Here is an 18,848-nt window from a genome sequence, read left to right on the forward strand (position 1 = left end):
CCATGTCCTGAGTTATTCAGTATTGTTGACAGAGGAAACAGTGCAATAACAAATAGTATTATTATTATTATTATTATTATTATTATTATTATTATTATTATATGGCTGTCCAGTCTCTTCTTAAAAACTTCCATTGTTGGAGCATTCACCGCTTCTGGAGGCAGGTTGTTCCACTGGTCAATTGTTCTAACTGTCAGGAAGTTTCTCTTTAGTTATGGTTGCTTCTCTGTTTGGTTAGTTTACTAGTGAACCTTTTGTTAGATGAGTCAGGTTATTAATCTACATTAATCCACACACATATATTTATATGTGTGTGTGAATGAGAGCTTCTGGATCAATTCGGGAGCCATTCTAGTTTTTTTATCCTATCCCTCACTTCAGTGCAATATATGGAAAATCTTCAAAGGAAGAGGAAAAAATCTGATTGTTATATCCCGTTTTTGCTTATTTATATTTTGGAGCATCTCTGTTAGTCCAGCTGATTAAGCTTTACATATGATCAGGTCCTGAACCATGATAATCAATGCTACTGAGGTGGCTTGGACTTGAAATACCATTTTATTTATAATTATTTATTAGGCATATAGGCTGGCTGGGAAGTTTGGGCCAAACTAGAAGGCTGTGAGTTCTAGTCTTACCTTAGGCATGAAAGCTGGCTGAGGGACTTTGGGCCAATCACCAGGAGACAGTGAGTTCTACTCCTACCTAGCCTATCTTATAGGGTTGTTGTTGGGAAAATAGGAGGAGGAAAGAGTGTCATGTATGTTCACCGCCTTGAGTTACCAATTAAGTAAAAAAAGGGATAAAAAAAATCAAATAACTATGTCTAATTTCTCCACTTTTTACAACTTAGAAACTCAGCTCTCTTTCGAACAAGTTAAGGCAGAGATTGGCAACCCTTTGGGGAATTTCACCTAATAAAATCACAATAATTTGATTATGAGCTACCAAGACTTAACAGCGGGGGTCTTCAAACTTGGCTCTTTTATGACTTGTGGACTTCAACTCCCAGAATTCCTCAGCCAGTGAGCCTGGCTGAGGAATTCTGGGAGTTGAAGTCCACAAGTCATAAAAGAGCCAAGTTTGAAGATCCCTGCTTAACAGTGTTTATGATGGACAGGCATATAAATTACCTATAAGAAGATAAGAAAGTAGAAAAGAGTAAAAAAAAAAAAAAGTCTCACAAGTTCACCAAACCTTACACATGATTTCAGGATTCCTCTGCCTCAAGAACTGACATATTCTCCCCTCAAATCTCATATATTCTCACCTGGGGATCCTGACTCACAAGCTTTGGCAGTTAATTTTTAAAATAATTCATGGAGGGTCTATGGACACCATTTTGGGGTATCAGAGACTGAGTTGCCCAGGCTTATATATAATTTTGTCATGATGTTCTTGGTCTCTTGTATTTCTTTTTAGATGACAAATCCTGCAATTCAGAATGATTTCAGTTATTATAGAAGAACCTTAAGTCGTATGAGAATCAACAATGTCCCAGTAAGTAACCTTTAAGTAGAATCGAGGAAAATGACTCACTGTGTTCTTTTCTCCTTAACCTGTTTAATGAAGTCACATTATGCAAACATTTATTTTAACTTTTGGTAGGCAGAAGGGGAAAATGAAGTAAACAATGAATTGGCCAACAGAATGTCCTTATTTTATGCCGAAGCGACACCAATGTTGAAAACCTTAAGCGATGCCACGACAAAATTTGTTTCAGAGGTATGTGCAGGAATTAATTTCTACTAATACAGAATTGCTTTGGAAAACGATTATGCATCTTGTGACTGATTGGCATAAATCTCGTGTTTAGGGTTTCAGTGGAGAGAAAGGGTCAATCAAACCTTGTCAGTATTATGAACTGTTCTTCATGGACAGCAAGAATTGTGTAATGCTGTTCGGGAAATTTTTATATATTTTTTTTAATTTATTTTGCAAATTTGTAGAGCTGCCCATCTCACAAAAATTACTCTGGGCAGCTTGTAAGTAGAATAACAAAGCCATATCGCAATATAAAACAAATATAAATAAATAAGAAGAAAAGTGAAAACGGGAAAGAATCTCAAGATATCGATAAAGGAGAATATTATTAGCTCAGGGTTGAATGAGGGTGCCTCTCTGAGCTGGGTTAGTTTCTTGCAAACGTTTCATTACCCAGCTAAGGAACATCATCAGTGCTAGTCTAGCATTGATGATGTTACCTCATCTGAGCAATGAAATGTCTGCAAGAAAACAACCAAGCTCAGAGAGGCACCCAGGATCCCTCAAGCTCTTTTGGCCTCATACAAGGACTTTGCAGGTTCACCATGGGATCCCCGAGGAAGAACCATGCTTTAAGGCAGTGGTTCTCAACCTTTCTAATGCCGTGACCCCATAATACAGTTCCCCATGTTGTGGTGACCCCCAAGTGGGTGTGGCCACCAATAAGAGGGAGTAGGACAGCTAGGGAAAAGGGAAAAAAATGGCGGACAGCGTGGTTTGGCGACCCCCGTGAAATGGTCATTTGACCCCCAAATGGGGTCCCGACCCACAGGTTGAGAACCACTGCTTTAAGGCTTTCCAGAAGGCTGACAAAGGTGGGGTTAATATCCCCTCAGAGGGACTGATGGTCCAGAAGGTGGAGGCTACAACAGAAAAAGCTCATCTCCCGAGTCTCCCAGACCTCTGAGTGGACGGGACCTGGATCGTATCTCTTCTGTAGGCTTGATTGGATGGGTTGATAGATATAATTGGAAAGAGACGGTCCTGTCATCATCATCATAATAATCATCATCATCTTACATTTTAAGGAGGTATCTCTGGTTGATACCTAGGATGCTGGCAGCAACCCATGTCAACCATCAGCACCAGTCAATTTGAATGTTCAGTTGACAGGTTCACGTCTAATGAATAATAATAATGATAATAATGTTGGAAGGGACCTTGGAGGTCATTTAGTCCAAGCCCCTGCTCAGGCAGGAAACTCTATACCATTTCAGACAAAGGGCTGTCCAGTCTCTTCTTAAAAACTTCCACTGTTGGAGCATTCACAGCTTCTGGAGGCAGATAGTTCCACTGATTAATTGTTCTAACTGTCAGGACGTTTCTCCTTAGTTCTAGGTTGCTTCTCTCCTTGATTAGTTTCCATCCGTTGCTTCTTGTCCTGCCTTCAGGTGGTTTTGGAGAATAGCTTGACTCCCTCTTCTTTGGGGCAGCCCCTCAGATATTGGAAGACTGCTATCATGTCACCCCCCTCGTCCTTCTCTAGACCAGGGGTAGGCAACCTTGGCTCTTTTATGACTCGTGGACTTCAACTCCCAGAATTCCTGAGCTAGCCATGCTGAGGGGAAAGGGAGAGTTTCCAAGCTGAGCCATGTTGGCTCAGGAATTCTGGGAGTTGAAGTCCACGAGTCATAAAAGAACCAAGCTTGCTTACCCCCAGACTAGACATACCCAATTCCAGCAACCGTTCCTTATATGTTTTAGCCTCCAGTCCCCTGATCATCTTTGTTGCTCTTCTCTGTACTCTTTCTAGAGTCTCAACATCTTTTTTACATTGTGGGGACCAAAACTGGATGCACTATTCCAAGTGTGGCCTTTATCATGGCCGACTCTCTGTGCACCTTTGCTCGCATCCAGACAGCAGAAACCAGGGAGTGGGGAAGAGTGTGACTGGAATGTTATGGGTGGCCGAGAGGGAATTGAGGAATTCATGTGCGCCGTCTGTTGGCCTCGGAGAATCTTGACACCTCAAAGTCGAACAATGAGGGCCTTCTGAGCTGAGCTGACTGTTTCCCAAAACAAAGAGATGGCACTGGATTGGTGGACAATGGACAGTGGGTGGCCCGGGGGGGGGGAGGGAGAAAGGGGCTGTTTTTAACTATGCAATTTTTTCGCCAGTAAACTTCAGAACAGGCTTTGCTTCTACTGTGCCTATATAGATTCATCAATAAAATTATATAGTCTTGTTGAAATAATGTCCCAGGAGTTTCTTTTGCTGCATATGCCAATCGGACGGTTGACACGATCCCTCAGATAAGATCTTAGGGCTTTAATGGGGCCTTAAAAGTCGGGAAGTCAAAGCCGTAAGACCTTGAACTTCACCAAGCAGCAAACTGCCAACCAGTGCAACTCACAGAGCAGGGGTGTGACTGTCTGTGCATTTTCCGCTGTCACAATGCATTTTGTGCCAGCGGAAGCTTTGGCGTGTGCTCTTCAAGGGCCGCTCCAGGTAGAATACAAACCTGTTAGACCACAGACTCTCTGAATATTCCTGCTCAATGCCTTGCACGGTTTAGAATTGGGAGAAATGGCTCAGATAACCACTGTGCTGTTTTTAACCATAATTACCCTTAGTACAGGCACCCATTAGGAGAGGTGAGGCAAAAAAACGAGGCTCCCTATCACATTTCAGTAACTTTTCTTCCTTACTGCCTGTTCACAGAACAAGAATTTACCTATAGAAAACACCACAGATTGCTTAAGCACCATGGCCAGCGTTTGCAGAGTCATGCTGGAAACCCCGTAAGTAGAGCAATTCCTTCAGATACCATCATTGTTGGATATCAGCATGCGCAGGGTCTAAACCAGGGGTCTTCAAACTTGGCTGCTGGCTGAGGAATTCTGGGAGTTGAAGTCCACAAGTCATAAAAGGGCCAAGTTTGAAGACCCCTGGGCTAAGGGAACTAGGCATGTTTAGCCCAGGGGTCTTCAAACTTAGCCCTTTTATGACTTGTGGACTTCAACAGGCTGAGGAATTCTGGGAGTTGAAATCCACAAGTCATAAAAGGGCCAAGTTTGAAGACCCCTGGTCTACACCGAGCAGATGGGGAAATGTGAGAATTCTTTTTGATTCATTCAGTTTGCAGATAAGGTGGCTATGCTGAACTGGCCCTGGCTGAACTCATAAAAGTTAAGTAGCATTAGGTCTAGTAAGTTTTGGATATGGGGAACACCAGAGGTGTAAGCTAGTTTGGAAAGCCAAGAAGTCAAATGCAACAAAAACAGAAGGAGGCAGCGGCAGGCCACTTCCATCATGTTCCCAAAAAAAGGTACACGGACATGTTGGTGAAGTTACTAAATACTTATCTTGACCCAAAGGAGTGTTTACTTTTCATATAGGAATGTTAGGTATAAGTAGATCTCAACTTACGACTGGTCACTTAGGACCCATTCAGAGTTCTGACACATCTACCTGGCAAGTACTTACAACCCGGATTCAAACTTCTAACGGTTGCATTCTCTCTCCCCCCCCCCCCTCCAGTCATGTGATTGCATTTTGGGAGTTCAGCATCCAGGCTGCATTTGTACTGTCACACGAATGCTTTTTACAATGGTTTTGTTGAAAAATCGGCATTTACTTCCAGTTTTCAGCCACACCACACCCATATTCGAATCGTTGGTTTGTGTAGCGACTGTCGTGTTTGTTTAACAGCCAGGACATCCGCTTAACAGGCGCTGCAAAAAATATTGTAAAATCAAGTGGGTTGTATGATTGACTGTCATAAGACCATCCGTGTGATGAGCAGGCTTCATTGTGGTCATCACCTGAGGACTACCTTACCCAAAAAGGATAGAACCAGCATTGATTTTTAACAAATGTAGGAGCAACTGTTATATGTTGACTCTTTTTTTCCCCCCCAGATAGATTTGGAAGAATCTCTTGACCAAAATTGGCATTACTTTAATAGCTTTTATAGCCTAAAATACATGTTTGGAGACTTTTTTTTTTTCCCCTTCCCCCCCTTCCCCATTTTAACCTCCTTGCTTGACCAAGAAGGTGAGTGGTAGTTTGTAAACTTTCAATTAACCTAAATGAGGTTTTTTTTTCAATAGATGAGGATCATCATCATCACAGTGAATCTGTCGATAGAAGTAGAATTGTATAAGACTGAAAGAAATTAAAATCGGTAAAAGAAGGAAGGGTAAAGTCAGCCAATCAATTTATTCCAGTCTTTGCACACACACACACACACACACACACACAAACACACACACACAGCTGCACACTCACATTAAACTAGCCAGAACCGTTCTAAAATGACAGAATATTGCAGATTGCCGGTCTCCTCCCATCTCTCACCCAACCGCAGAGGTTGTTGCAACATATAGAACAAAGGCTGAGACCAAACCTACTTTCCTCAAGTTAGCGTCTGCTTCTCCCAAAAGAGATCCTTTCAGCCCTGGAGTTGCTTTTAGGATAGGGATTGGGGGGTGGGGTGGGGAACTGTGTGGCAGATCTTTTCCCAGCCCTGGGAGAGGAGAGGGGAAGGGAGGGGAGGCAGAGGGAAAGAGGAAGAGGGAAGGAAAGAAGGAGAGAAGAAGAGAAAGGACGAAAGAGAGGAAATATTTAGTGTATTGTCAGAATTTAGGTCTCTTTCTCCAGTGGTTTTATATAAACTCACATTTTTCCAAAATGCTGGGTCACAAGCCCTGTTGCTCCTCCTTTCGGTTTGATCTGTTTATCCACGTAGTGCAGTGGTTCTCAACCTTTTTAATGCCGCGACCCCCCAACTGGTCATAAGTCAACCAGTCGTAAGTCGAGGACTACTCAACTGGTGCAGCACCGTTTGCAGAATGGGACTTTTAGCGGGCTCAGCAGGGCAGAGACAGCCTGGACAATTCCTATTGGCTTTTGAAAGCCAATAGAATTAGACTCTATTCAAGAGAGTCTATTCTATTGGCTTTCAAAAGCCAATAGAATAAAAGGGAGTAGCACAGCTAAGGAAAAGGGGAAAAAAATGGCGGACTGCGTTGTTTGGCAACCCCCGTGAAATGGGGTCCCGACCCACAGGTTGAGAACCACTGACGTAGTGTGTTACAGGGATTCTACAGGGCAGGGATGCTACAGGAGATTTGCCAGAGGCAGGAATCATAGCAGGGAGTAGAGATATGTCCCCTTATCCTACATCTCCTTTCTCAGCAAAAGTACAACAGTTCTACAGAGGAGGATCTCGATGAGACCTGAGCGCTGGTAAAATAGAACCACCAAATACATTTTGCCTTTGCCCTCTCTCATCAGGTGGTGACCATGAGGGAAATAAGGACCGTTTCCCTTCTTCTTCCAGTGGACCTACTACCCCACTAAAAGAGCAGATGGAGTTACATTCTTCTTAGAAAGATCTTGGCACTTTCAGTTCTAATATTCTCTTATCTTTAGGGGGAAGCTCTCCAGTTTATTCTTGTGGGAATACTGTTAAATATTTCAACACTACTGATGCGTTCCAAGGTTGCCGGTAGTTTTCTAAATCTTTTCACCTCCTACATAATTGAGAAAAAAAAAAAAAAGTATGAGAGCTGTCTATTTTGCCCAGAGTACAGTCTGTGTAAAGTTGAAGCCCAGCTTCCTCCTTTGATTAAAAACAATATCAAAATAAAGGAGAGCCAGTTTGGTCTAGGGCAGGGGTAGGCAACCTTGGCTCTTTTATGACTCGTGGACTTCAATTCCCAGAATTCCTGAGCCAGCCATGCTGAGGGGAAAGGGAGAGGTTTCCAAGCTGAGCCATGTTGGCTCAGGAATTCTGGAAGTTGAAGCCCACGAGTCATAAAAGAGCCAAGGTTGCCTACCCCTGGTTTAGTGGGTAAAGAAACCAAGAGACTGTGAGTTCTAGTCTTGCCTTAGAGATGAAAGCCAACTGGGTTACCTTGGGCCAATCACCAGGAGACTGAATTGTAGTCCTGCCTTAAATGTGAAAGCCAACTGTGTTACCTTGGGCCAATTACCAGGAGACTGTGAATTGTAGTCCTGCCTTAGCTATGAAAGCCAGCTGGTTGATTTTGAGCCAATTACCAGGAGACTGTGAGTTCTAGTCTCACCTTAGGCATGAAAGCTGGCTGGGTGATTTTGGTCCAGCCACTCTCAGCCTAACTCATCTCACACAGGGGTTGTTGTGGAGTAAATAGGAGAAAGAAGGAACATTAGATATGTTCTCCATCTTGAGTTGCTTTCAAAAAATTAATAAAGGCAGGATATGAATTAATAAATTTAAAAAAAAATAAAGTTCAGGAGCTGAGGCCAGGGCTCCCGTAGAACTGCTGGATCCATCCAAGAAGGACTGATAACAACAGTTGAATTTTATAGTTCATAAGCTTAATGTATGAGGCTTCATAAACGACTGTCATACAATCACTCATTGCAAATGTAAGTGGTGCTTTGGGAAGTTACTGAGCTGAACTTGCAAGTATGTTATAAGTGGGAGCTCACTTCGGCTTTTGGTAATCCAATTTCTTTTGTGTTGTCTGTTGTTTCTCCAGGGAATACAGAAGCAGGTTCACAAATGAGGAGACAGTATCCTTCTGCCTGAGGGTAATGGTGGGTGTTATAATCCTCTACGACCACGTGCATCCAGTAGGTGCTTTTGCAAAAACTTCAAAAATTGATGTAAGTTCTGTCTTTGGGTAGTTGAAATATTCCTTTTCATTGCTGACTGCAATGGGGGGGAGGGGGAACAATGGGAGTGCATAGAGGGTTAATTATAGATTGGAAAGAAATATTTAGGCCGGGCTATCCAACCGTGGCAACTTTAAGACTTGTGGACTTCCACTCCCAGAATTCCGCAGCTAGCCTGGATGGGGAATTCTGGGAGTTGAAGTCCACAGGTCGCCAAGGTTGGGTACCCCTGATTTAGGCCATTGTGATCAGTGTATGAATCCAATTAAAATATCCCAGGCAAATAGTCATCGCCCTCACTGTAACCCATCCAGTGCAGGGCCCCCCATCATTTCTCTTTTAAGTATTTCCATTGGTGAATGGCTGCTACCAAAAGGAAGCCTGTTCTACAATTTTTTATTTAGCTTAACACATTAATATTGCTGCCTATCTTACCTACCATAACTCAACGCAGCTCACAGAAGCAGCAATAAAAATAACAAAAGAAAACAGCAAAACCCAAATGCCCAAATAGCTGTTGGACCTCTAAAATAGCACTATGCGATACATCAACCATCAGTCACTAGGCTCCATTCTTACGCTGCAGGAAGACCCCGGTTTTCAAAGCCTTCTGGAAGGTTAGTGAAGTAGGAGTTGCTGAGTCTCACAAGGAAAAGTGCTCCACAGGGCAGGAGCTGCTTTGGAGAAGGTGAATTTAATAATAATAATAAAGTTGGAAGGGACCTTGGAGGTCATCGAGTCCAACCCCCTGCTCAGGCAGGAAACCCTATACCATTTCGGACAAATGGTTGTCCAGTCTCTTCTTAAAAACTTCCACTGTTGGAGCATTCACCGCTTCTGGAGGCAGGTTGTTCCTCAGGTTAATTGTTCTCACTGTCAGGAAGTTTCTCCTTAGTTCTAGGTTGCTTCTCTCCTTGATTAGTTTCCATCTGTTGCTTCTTGTCCTGCCTTCAGGCGCTTTGGAGAATAGCTTGACTCCCTCTTCTTTGGGGCAGCCCCTGAGATATTGGATGACTGCTATCATGTCCCCACTCGTCCTTCTCTTCATTTCTGAGATCTTGCTAGATGACCACCCTGCCTAATGTGGCAGAAAGGGCAGACACCATCAAGGAGAGGCATTCCACTAGTAATCTTGCCTTGTAGCATTCAAGGCATTCAAAATGATAGACGTAATCCTCAACTTATAACCATTGGTTTGATGACCATTCAAAATGGCTTATTAATGAGCCTGCATCTACATAACCGCACGGTGAAACTTCAGCTGCTCGGCAACCAACCTGCATTTACGACGGTTGAGCATCCCAGGGTCCTGGGATTGTCACCTGCAATTGTGAGTCTAGACACATCCCTCCCACCCCCATTGCATGTCAATTCTCTCTGGAGGAACGTCTATGGAGATTCCCAGTCATCCTGCTCATGGTTGTCTCACGATTTTCAAGGGGCAACTGGGCTTTCTTTGTTTTTCCTTGAAGACGTTTCACTTCTCCTCTAAGAAGCGTATTCAGTTCAAAGAGAGTCCAGTTGCCTCTTGAAAAAGAGGGACATCCGAGGAATGCTAACTCCACCCAGAGTCAAAGATAACATCTCATCAAATCTGAAGGAGGAGGGCAAAACCCCAAAGCCACTCTGTTTTTCTATGGTTGAGTTGGACCACGTTCCTCCCCATCCATACCTTTATATCCTCCAGGCCATGGGTCAGCACCTAAATATAGAACTCAACTGTGTTGGATCATTTTCTTCCATCTTCCCTTTTTAAGGAAGATTGTTCTGAGGATGGTAGGTAATTAAGCTTTGGGGAGGGGGAGCTAGGTGAAGCCAATTCCCTGGATCCTTTCCAGATAGAAAGTTTCAATCTACTTCCCTGTCACTTTAATGCAGTGGTTCTCAACCTGTGGGTCGGGACCCCATTTGTGGTCGAACGACCGTTTCACGGGGGTCGCCAAACAACGCAGTCCGCCATTTTTTTCCCCTTTTCCGTAGCTGTGCTACTCCCTTTTATTCTATTGGCTTTTGAAAGCCAATAGAATTAGACTCTCTTGAATAGAGTCTAATTCTATTGGCTTTCAAAAGCCAATAGGAATTGTTCAGGCTGTCTCTGCCCTGCTGAGCCCGCCAAAAGTCCCATTCTGCAAAAGGTGCTGTACCAGTTGAGTAGTCCTCGACTTACAACCGGCTGAGTAGTCCTCGACTTACGACCGGTTGGGGGTCGCAGCATTAAAAAGGTTGAGAACCACTGCTTTAATGCATATTTTTTAATTCCATTTCCTGCACTCTGAAAGGGGAGAGTCGGATCCTGGCTTTCTATGTGACAGTCATTCCGGTATTTGAGGAGGGCTGTCATTTGACCCTGGGATATCTTTCCTTAAGAACAATCCTACTGCTTCCTTCCTTCTCTGTTAGATTTATCCTCCCCTGATCACCCTTATTGCACCCCTCTTAGCCTCCTCCAGTTTCTCTCAATCCTTGAAACAGAGAGCCCAGTGGGATCTGACTAAAGCAGAATAAAGGGGAGCCATTACTTCCCGCGATTTGGCAACGATGCTTCTGTTGAGGCAGCCTAATAAAGTGTTTTTATTGCAACATCAGGCTACGGTTTCAAGTTCAGTTTGCAATCTAGGACGTTTCCACGATCTTTTCCCTAAATGTCCAATCTTCGTACATTTGGAATTTGCTTCCTAGGTGAAGCACTCCTTCCCTTTCAGATTTTTGAAGGTTTTTGCACATTTTTGCCACTGAATGAGAATCTTTAGAAAAATCTGAAAGGGGCAAGGACAGGCAATCCTTGACTTATGACCACAGTTGAGCCCAAAATTTCTGTTGTTAAGTGAGACCGTTGTTAAGTGGGTTTTGCCCCATTTTACAACCTTTCTGATCCCATAACCCCGGGACACTGCAACTGTCTTAAATATGAGTCAGTTGCCAAGGGTCTCAATTTTGATCACATGGCTGTGGGGGATACTGCAACGGTTGTAAATGTGAAAAATGATCATAAGTCACTTTTTTCAGTGCCGTTGTGACTTTAAATAGTCACTAAATGAACTTTTGTAAGTTGACCACTACCTGTACTTTTTTCACAGAGCATTGACTTTTTTCCCCCAGCCTGTCAACTCATTTTAAACTTTACTTCTATCTTCTAAGCCAGTGGTGGCGATCCTATGCCATGCGTGCCAGAGGCGGCACTCAGAGCCCTCTCTGTTGGCATGCATGCCACCGTCGTCCAAAGCAGGAGCCCCATCCAGCACAAAGGAGGCAAAGCGGCCGATTAGCAAGCTCGAGTAGAGGTGATAGAGCAGAGGTCACCAACCATTGTCGATTGGTGGACTGGAAGAAAAGGGAGTGGGAAGCATTTTACATGCGTGCATGCGCACATGGAGCTGCGAGCGTGCACGGGGCTTCGAGCGTGCACGCATTGCAAATGGGGTGGGGCTAGTGCCTGCGTGATACTAGCCCTGCCCTGTTCTTGTGTGGTGAAGCGCCTTATATCTGCACCCCGCAGTGCGGCGGTGGCCATTTTTGCACCTTGCAGCATGGTGGCCCATTTTTGCACCCCCAGTTTTTGCATGCCAGAGGCAGCACTCAGAGGCGCCTCCCTCTTCCCCCCCCCCCCAGGACACCACACTGCTGATGCAGCCCTGGCACTTTGCGATAAATAAGTGGGTTTTGGGTTGCGGTTTGGACACTCAGTCTCTAAAAGGTTCGCCATCACTGTTCTAAGCTATTAACTCTCCCATCCAGTTTTGTATCAGCTGCAAATTGGAGACGCATTCTCTATCCCCCTTCAGTCCAAGTTCCTACAAGATGCTGATTAGCAAGCTAATTAACTGTGGGCTGGAAAGCATTCCAATTAAGTGGATAAATAGCTAACTCAATAATTATACCCACCTCATCAAATTGGAGAGAGATACCAAGTGGGGGTGCCAATCAATATTAAATCTGTAACCTTCCCACAATTTGTTAGGGAAGCTATTTGATCAAAAATGGGATAAAGTTGATCTGGCAAGAATTGTTCTTGACAAATCTGTGCTGGCTTCATTATTTTTAAAGTGCTTACAAACAGATCTATTACTGTAGTATCTCCCCAGGCATTGGTGTCAAAATGATGGATCTGTAGTTTTCTGGATCGTTGGTTTTCCTTTCTCTTCTTTCTAAAGATAAGGAGATTTCCATTCTCCAGGGAGTCTAATAATAATAATACCCAAATATTTGACTAGCCCATCAGGTGGTTCCTTCAGTATTCCGGAATGAGATTTATCTGGCCCTGGAAATTTAAACTCATTCAAAATAAAGAGATATTCCATGACCATAGTTTTATCAGACTCGAAGTTTTATTCTCATCCCGTCTTCCTTCTCTTCACAATCTCCTGGTAGAACACATACATTTGGTTAGAGAAGATGGAATGAAAACAGGAATAACTCTGCTTCTTCTTTATTACTTGTTAGCAGTTACCTTTCTACATTCAGTAGATGATACGTTGATTTTCTTTTCCTTTTACTTCGAACATAACCAAAGCAGCCCTTTTTCTTATTCTTAATGTTCTGTGTTGGCCTCAAATGATTTTGAGTTTTTATTTTCATGACTCCAACTCTGCTGTTTCAGGCTACTTGTCTGGATTCTCTTTTGTATGTTATTTCCTATTTCCTCTGTGTGTTCTTTATTACTTTAGGTCTTCATAAAATCTGGTTTTTTTATGTAACCATATTTGGGTTTCTTTTTTTCCTATCCTTCATGTGTTTCACCTAACAACGCATTTGAACAACACATGGGTGAAGTAGCATTCAAAGTACTGCTTTAAATAATAGATGGGATAATTTAGAAAAAAAATCAATAATTTAGACAATAGATGGGATAATTCAGGATTACTTTACATGTATGGGTCTTTCTAGGCAGAGCTTGGGGAAATTTATTGTACAGTTTCTTTGATTTTCCGTGGTGGTGGGTTTTTTTATTATTATTACTAAGTTGTCATTTTAAGAATTTAAATGACTTACACTGACACCAAGTTCGGATATTTCTTAAAATACCCAATAAAGTATTTGTATGAATCAGTAAGCTGAAATTACAGGTATGGAATTACTGCATCATGTCTAGACGTACTTTGAAATATTATATTTTGTTTTTCTGTTTTCTGGCACTCTAGATGAAAGGATGCATCAAGGTTCTTAAAGACCAGCCTCCAAACAGCGTAGAAGGTCTTCTAAATGCTCTCAGGTACCTAACAAGCCCTCTCGTGTTAAGCACAATCACTGCATTTTGGATGTTTTTTTAAGTCCGTGAATGCCCTTCTGTTTGAATCACAGAGGTCTGCATAGAATTGCTAGCTATGACTCTCTTGCTTCTGAGAAACAGACTTGTAAAAATTAGCAAGTCCTCTGACCTCTTTAATTTGCTGGTTAAGCATTGGTGCAAGCACTTTGCCTGAAGCTGTTTTGAGCTTAGGGACAAAGCACATGAAAATTGAAATGGTATACAAATTTGAAAGATCAAGCTTAACGCAATAAGAACATTTTGCATAGTAAATGCTCATTTAATCAAGTGCCATCCTGTGAAAAGATAATTCCACAAGCACATCCCGCGTGAAGCTTTATTTTAACAGGGGAATATACCAATCTTTTAATTTTCATTCAAGTAGAATATAAAGGTAGAACTGAGGTAATTGAACAAAAAGGCCCTAAGAAAAATTCACTTTGCAGTCATTTATTCAACAACAACAAAAATAGATATAGGTAGTCCATGGCTTGTGACTAGTTGCTTGGTGACCATTCAGAATTACGATGGACCTGAAAACCCTTTTTTTTTTTACAATTTATGATGCCTCCCCCCCACCCCGGAAACCATAATTTACTTCTGATTTCCAGCAAAAAAAATAACCCCATAGTAGATAATGGATTTGCTTAATGACCATGGTGTTCATTTGATGACTGTGACAGTCACTTAACAATCGCTGCAAAAAAAAATGGTTATAAAATCAGACATGGTCACATAATGACCCGCTTTATGACCATTGTGACTCATGACCAAAATTGCAGGCTCAGTTGTGGTTGTAAATCAAGGACTACCTGCATACCATGTTTTCTGTGGAAAAAATACACGGGTCTAATACCTGGCATTGTCCCTTTGATAGAAGTAATCTCAAGTAGACATTTCTTATAACTGTCCACTGATCTGTGACATCAGCTAAAAGGAATTTTTCTCCACTTCTCCATATATATTTTTTTTTACAGCTATACGAAACAGTGTTTGAGGGGTTTATTGCATCGTGGCCCATTTCACACCACAGCATCTCAATGAACTTTAGATCGGGGCTTTAACTTGGCCATTCCAGAAGCTTCCATTTCTTTCTTTTTTTTTCAGCCATTTCTTGGGGTTTTATTAGACTTAGGGTTCCTGTCATGTTGCAAGGCCAAATTTTGGTTGAGCTTCATTTTTTTTTGATAGTTGGTCTCCCTTTCTCCTCAAGCATTCTCTGGTACAGTGAAGAATTAATTGTGGGTCCTTTGTTGGGAAGCTGGCCCAAACCATAATCTTTCAACCACCATGCTTTTCAGTTGTATCAAATTCTCCTCAGGAAGTGCTGCGTTTGGTTTCTTCCAAACATGACTTCTGGCACTGGGGTCAATTAACTCTCATCCAGAATATGTTGTTCCAGAACTCGCACCTTTTAACTAACATTTTAAGGTGGAAATGTAATCACCTTTGCCTCTTTTTAAATTAGAGGTACAATTTTGAGAGAGAGAGAGAGAGGTGGAGGTGGTGGTGGTGGTGTAGTGGTTAGAATGCAGAATTACAGGCTGACTCTGCCGACTGCCAACAGTTTGATCCTAACCAGTTCAAGGTTGACTCAGCCTTCCATCCTTCTGAGGTCAGTAAAACGAGGACCCAGATTGTTGGGGGCAAGATGCTGGCTCTGTAAACTGCTTACAGGGGGCTGTAAAGCACTATGAAGCTGTATATAAGTCTAAATGCTGTTACTATTGCTATCTCAGCACTGCAAACCATACTTGATCTGAGTCTCTCTCTTTTTTTTTTAAGAAACAGCAAAGCATCAACTTACGTGTTCTTCTTTCCTCAATAGGTACACAACAAAACATTTGAACGATGAGACTACCTCCAAGCAAATTAAATCCATGTTGCAATAACAGTTACCTGTATAGTGTGGCCCTGCTGTAAACAGTATTCTGCAATGACTGAGATGCACAGATTTTTTTTTAAAAAAGTGATTGCAACTACTATCTTGTTCAGTCTTGCTTTTGACTCCTCCCCCCCCCCATGTTCTCTCTTTCCATTAAAAAAAAATCACGTTCTTGTCCTTGGGTAAGCTGATAACTTCTTTTTTGTGCCAAAATCATTGAAATGTATCATCTCTGGAAGGTAATTTTTTACTTTTCGGAATCGCCATTGTACATGGCAGCTAATTTCTGCATTGCGTTATGGATTTCTCTGTATGAGAGAAAGTTCTGTGACTTGAACTAAATATTTTTAAACGTGGTTTTTTTTTCTTTTTGTTTTTGAAAAAACTAATATTTAATATTGCTTCTCGTGCATGGCAAAACTGCCTATTTACTGCTATTTAAAAGAAAAAAAAGAAAAACCCTCAGTGACTTCATTTTCTATTGCAGCTTTTTTTATGTGCAGTCAGGAAGAAAATTTAAAAGCAGATTTGTTTAAATTAACTGTGTTTGTACAAATGGTACCCAACACAAAAGATTTTTTTTTAAAAAAAAAAAGAAAGAAACTAGTAAAAACTGTTGGTTTTTTTTTTAAAAAAAGTTAAGTTTGCATTGCGACTCATTTTTGTAAGGATGTATGTTGTATGTTTAATAACTAATGTTTTTCAAAAAAAAATTGGTGTGTGCGTAGCCAAATTACGTATGCATGTTTGTGTCAAAGGATTGGCTGTGGAAACAATAATAAAAGTCAGCTTTCATTTTTCTAAGTGTGGTTTGTTTCAGTAATTAAAGAGGGGCTTGTAATCAATAGCTGCCTGGAGAAAGTTGGTTTAAAAAAAAAAAGTTTCTGTCAGGATGGTCTTAAAAGATGGCCATCACGTGACTGACCCGATTTTACAACTTTTTTTTTTACAGCAGTCACTAAGTAAATCACCAATGGTCATTAAATGAAGGCACAGTCGTTAAGGGAATGCCACGGTTGTTTAGTGAAGCCATTCGTCATTATGGGAAGTTTTTGCTGAAAAGCAGAAGTAAAAAGCCGAAGTTTTAAGCAAAAGCATTCATGTGACCATGGGACACCGCAAACAGGTGGGGTGGGGGGCGGCCATTCAGGCTTCACAACCAAGTCATAAGTATCTTTTGGGGAGGTCCTTCATGATTTTGAATAGTTGCTTAAGCGAACGGTTGAAGACTGATTGTTATGTTGGTGGAACTGGATTTAGATCCTGTACAATCAATCATAATACAGCTGGAAGGGACTTTAGAGGTCTTCTAGTCCAACCCCCTGCTCAAGCAGGAAACCCTGTACCATTTCAAACAAAAGTCTGTCTAGTCCAGGGGTAGGCAACCTTGGCTCTTTTATACTCGTGGACTTCAACTCCCAGAATTCCTGAGCCAGCCATGCTGAGGGGAAAGGGAGAGGTTTCCAAGCTGAGCCATGCTGGCTCAGGAATTCTGGGAGTTGAAATCCACGAGTCAGAAAGAGGCCTAGGCCTAGGCCAGAGGTAGGCAACTTTGGCTCTTTTATGACTCGTGGACTTCAACTCCCAGAATTCCTGAGCCAGCATGACTCAGCTTGGAAACCTCTCCATTTCTCCTCAGCATGGCTGGCTCAGGAATTCTGGGAGTTGAAGTCCACAAGTCATAAAAGGGCCAAGGTTGCCTACCCCTGGTGTAGAGTCTCTACTTAAAACCTCCAGTGATGGAACCCACTGATTAATTGTTCTGTCAGGACATTTCTCCTTAATTCTAGGTTGCTTCTCTCCTTGATTCGTTTGCATCCATTGTTTCTTGTCTTTCCCTCTGGTGCTTTGGAAAATAAGTTGACTCCCTTCTTTGTGGCAGCCTCTCAAATTTTGGAATACTGTTATCATGTCCCCCCTAGTCCTTCTTTTCTCTAGACTAGCCAAACCCAAATCCTGCAACCGTTCTTCATATATTTTTAGTCTCCAGGCCTTTAATCATCTTAGTTGCTCTTCTTTGCCCTTTTTCCCAAAGTGTCAGCATCTTTTTTGCATTATGGTGACCAAAACTGGATGCAGTATTCCAGATGTGGCCTTACTAAGGTTTTATAAAGTGGTACTGATACGTCACGTGATTTTGATTGTAAGTTCCTTAAAGCAAATAGCACTTTTCAAATTGCTCTCAGACCAGTATGCTTCATCTCCCTTCCTTCCTACGGTCATTTTGATCAAGCTGAAGTTAATCATAGCTACATTCCATTGAAACTAAAAGAATGAATTAAGCTCAATTAATCAGCTCTTTTTCTTTTAATAGTATTTTAACGAGATTAATTTTACTTGTTCCCTCGGCTGGAAAAACCTATCTGTACATAAGTCATGAGTTAATACCGGCATAGCTTCATTGGATTAAGACACTTTTAATCCACTTCCTGAGAAACAGTTACGTACAGTAATAAATGATAGTTCCAGTGACAGCCTTGTTTGCTTTACGTAGAATTTATGGAATTTTGACTACGTTTTTCCCAAGTACTGTTTTCCCACAAGAATCACCATGTTTTTGTTATTGGAGAATTTTTAAAAACAGATCATCATGTGAGTTTTTATGTTTGGTTTAGTTTGCTTCGCTCTGGTTACAGGCAACATGTTTTGGTTTCCACGCCGTGTGGACAAAATAGCAAACCTTGCCCTAAATTGACCAGTCAATTTTCAAAACAACCACCCCATTTTTTTTAAGATTCCGGGTAGGCCTAAGTAACTTTCTGCCATAAGACTTCCCTTTCTGCCCAATCTACTCCAGGGGTCCCCTCAAGCTTCTGGATCGGATTTGAGGGTGCATGGAAAGAAAAGGAAGAAAAGTTTTTCCCATTCAGAGCCTTTGTTTAGGACATCAGGGGTAGGCAACCTCGGCTCTTTTATGACTTGTGGATTTATAATAATAATAATAGTAGTAAAGTTGGAAGGGACCTTGGAGGTCATCTAGTCCAACCCCAGGCAGGAAACCCTACATCATTTCGGACAAACGGCTGTCCAGTCTCTTCTTAAAAACTTCCAGTGTTGGAGCATTTACTGCTTCTGGAGGCAGGCTGTTCCACTGATTAATTGTTCTCACTGTCAGGAAGTTTCTCCTTAGTTCTAGGTTGCTTCTCTCCTTGATTAGTTTCCACCCGTTGCTTCTTGTCCTGCCTTCAGGTGCTTTGGAAAATAGCTTAATTCCCTCTTCTTTATGGCAGCCCCTGAGATATTGGAATACTGCTATCATGTCCCCCCTTGTCCTTCTCTTCGTTAAACTAGACATACCCAATTCTAGCAACCGTTCCTTATATGTTTTAGCCTCCAGTCCCTAATCA

General features: G+C 42.0%; 1 protein-coding gene across 7 annotated transcripts in view; it reads left to right on the top strand.

Moving 5' to 3' along the window:
• The window catches only part of CYRIB (CYFIP related Rac1 interactor B), a 93,359-nt gene extending 77,059 nt beyond the window's left edge, over positions 1–16,300 (top strand). For all 7 annotated transcript variants that reach the window (XM_039335818.1, XM_039335820.1, XM_039335817.1 and 4 more), the window contains 6 exons: positions 1,423–1,500; positions 1,609–1,725; positions 4,427–4,506; positions 8,236–8,362; positions 13,510–13,580; positions 15,445–16,300. In XM_039335818.1, coding sequence (XP_039191752.1) covers positions 1,423–1,500; positions 1,609–1,725; positions 4,427–4,506; positions 8,236–8,362; positions 13,510–13,580; positions 15,445–15,508 — 537 coding nt within the window. In that variant the 3' untranslated portion in view covers positions 15,509–16,300. The remainder of the gene's footprint in view (positions 1–1,422; positions 1,501–1,608; positions 1,726–4,426; positions 4,507–8,235; positions 8,363–13,509; positions 13,581–15,444) is intronic.
• The last annotated feature ends 2,548 nt before the right edge of the window (positions 16,301–18,848 follow it).

Source organism: Crotalus tigris, unplaced genomic scaffold, assembly GCF_016545835.1.
Source record: "Crotalus tigris isolate CLP2741 ecotype Arizona unplaced genomic scaffold, ASM1654583v1 scf7180000017661.16357234195:1864864, whole genome shotgun sequence".
NCBI lineage: Eukaryota > Metazoa > Chordata > Lepidosauria > Squamata > Viperidae > Crotalus > Crotalus tigris.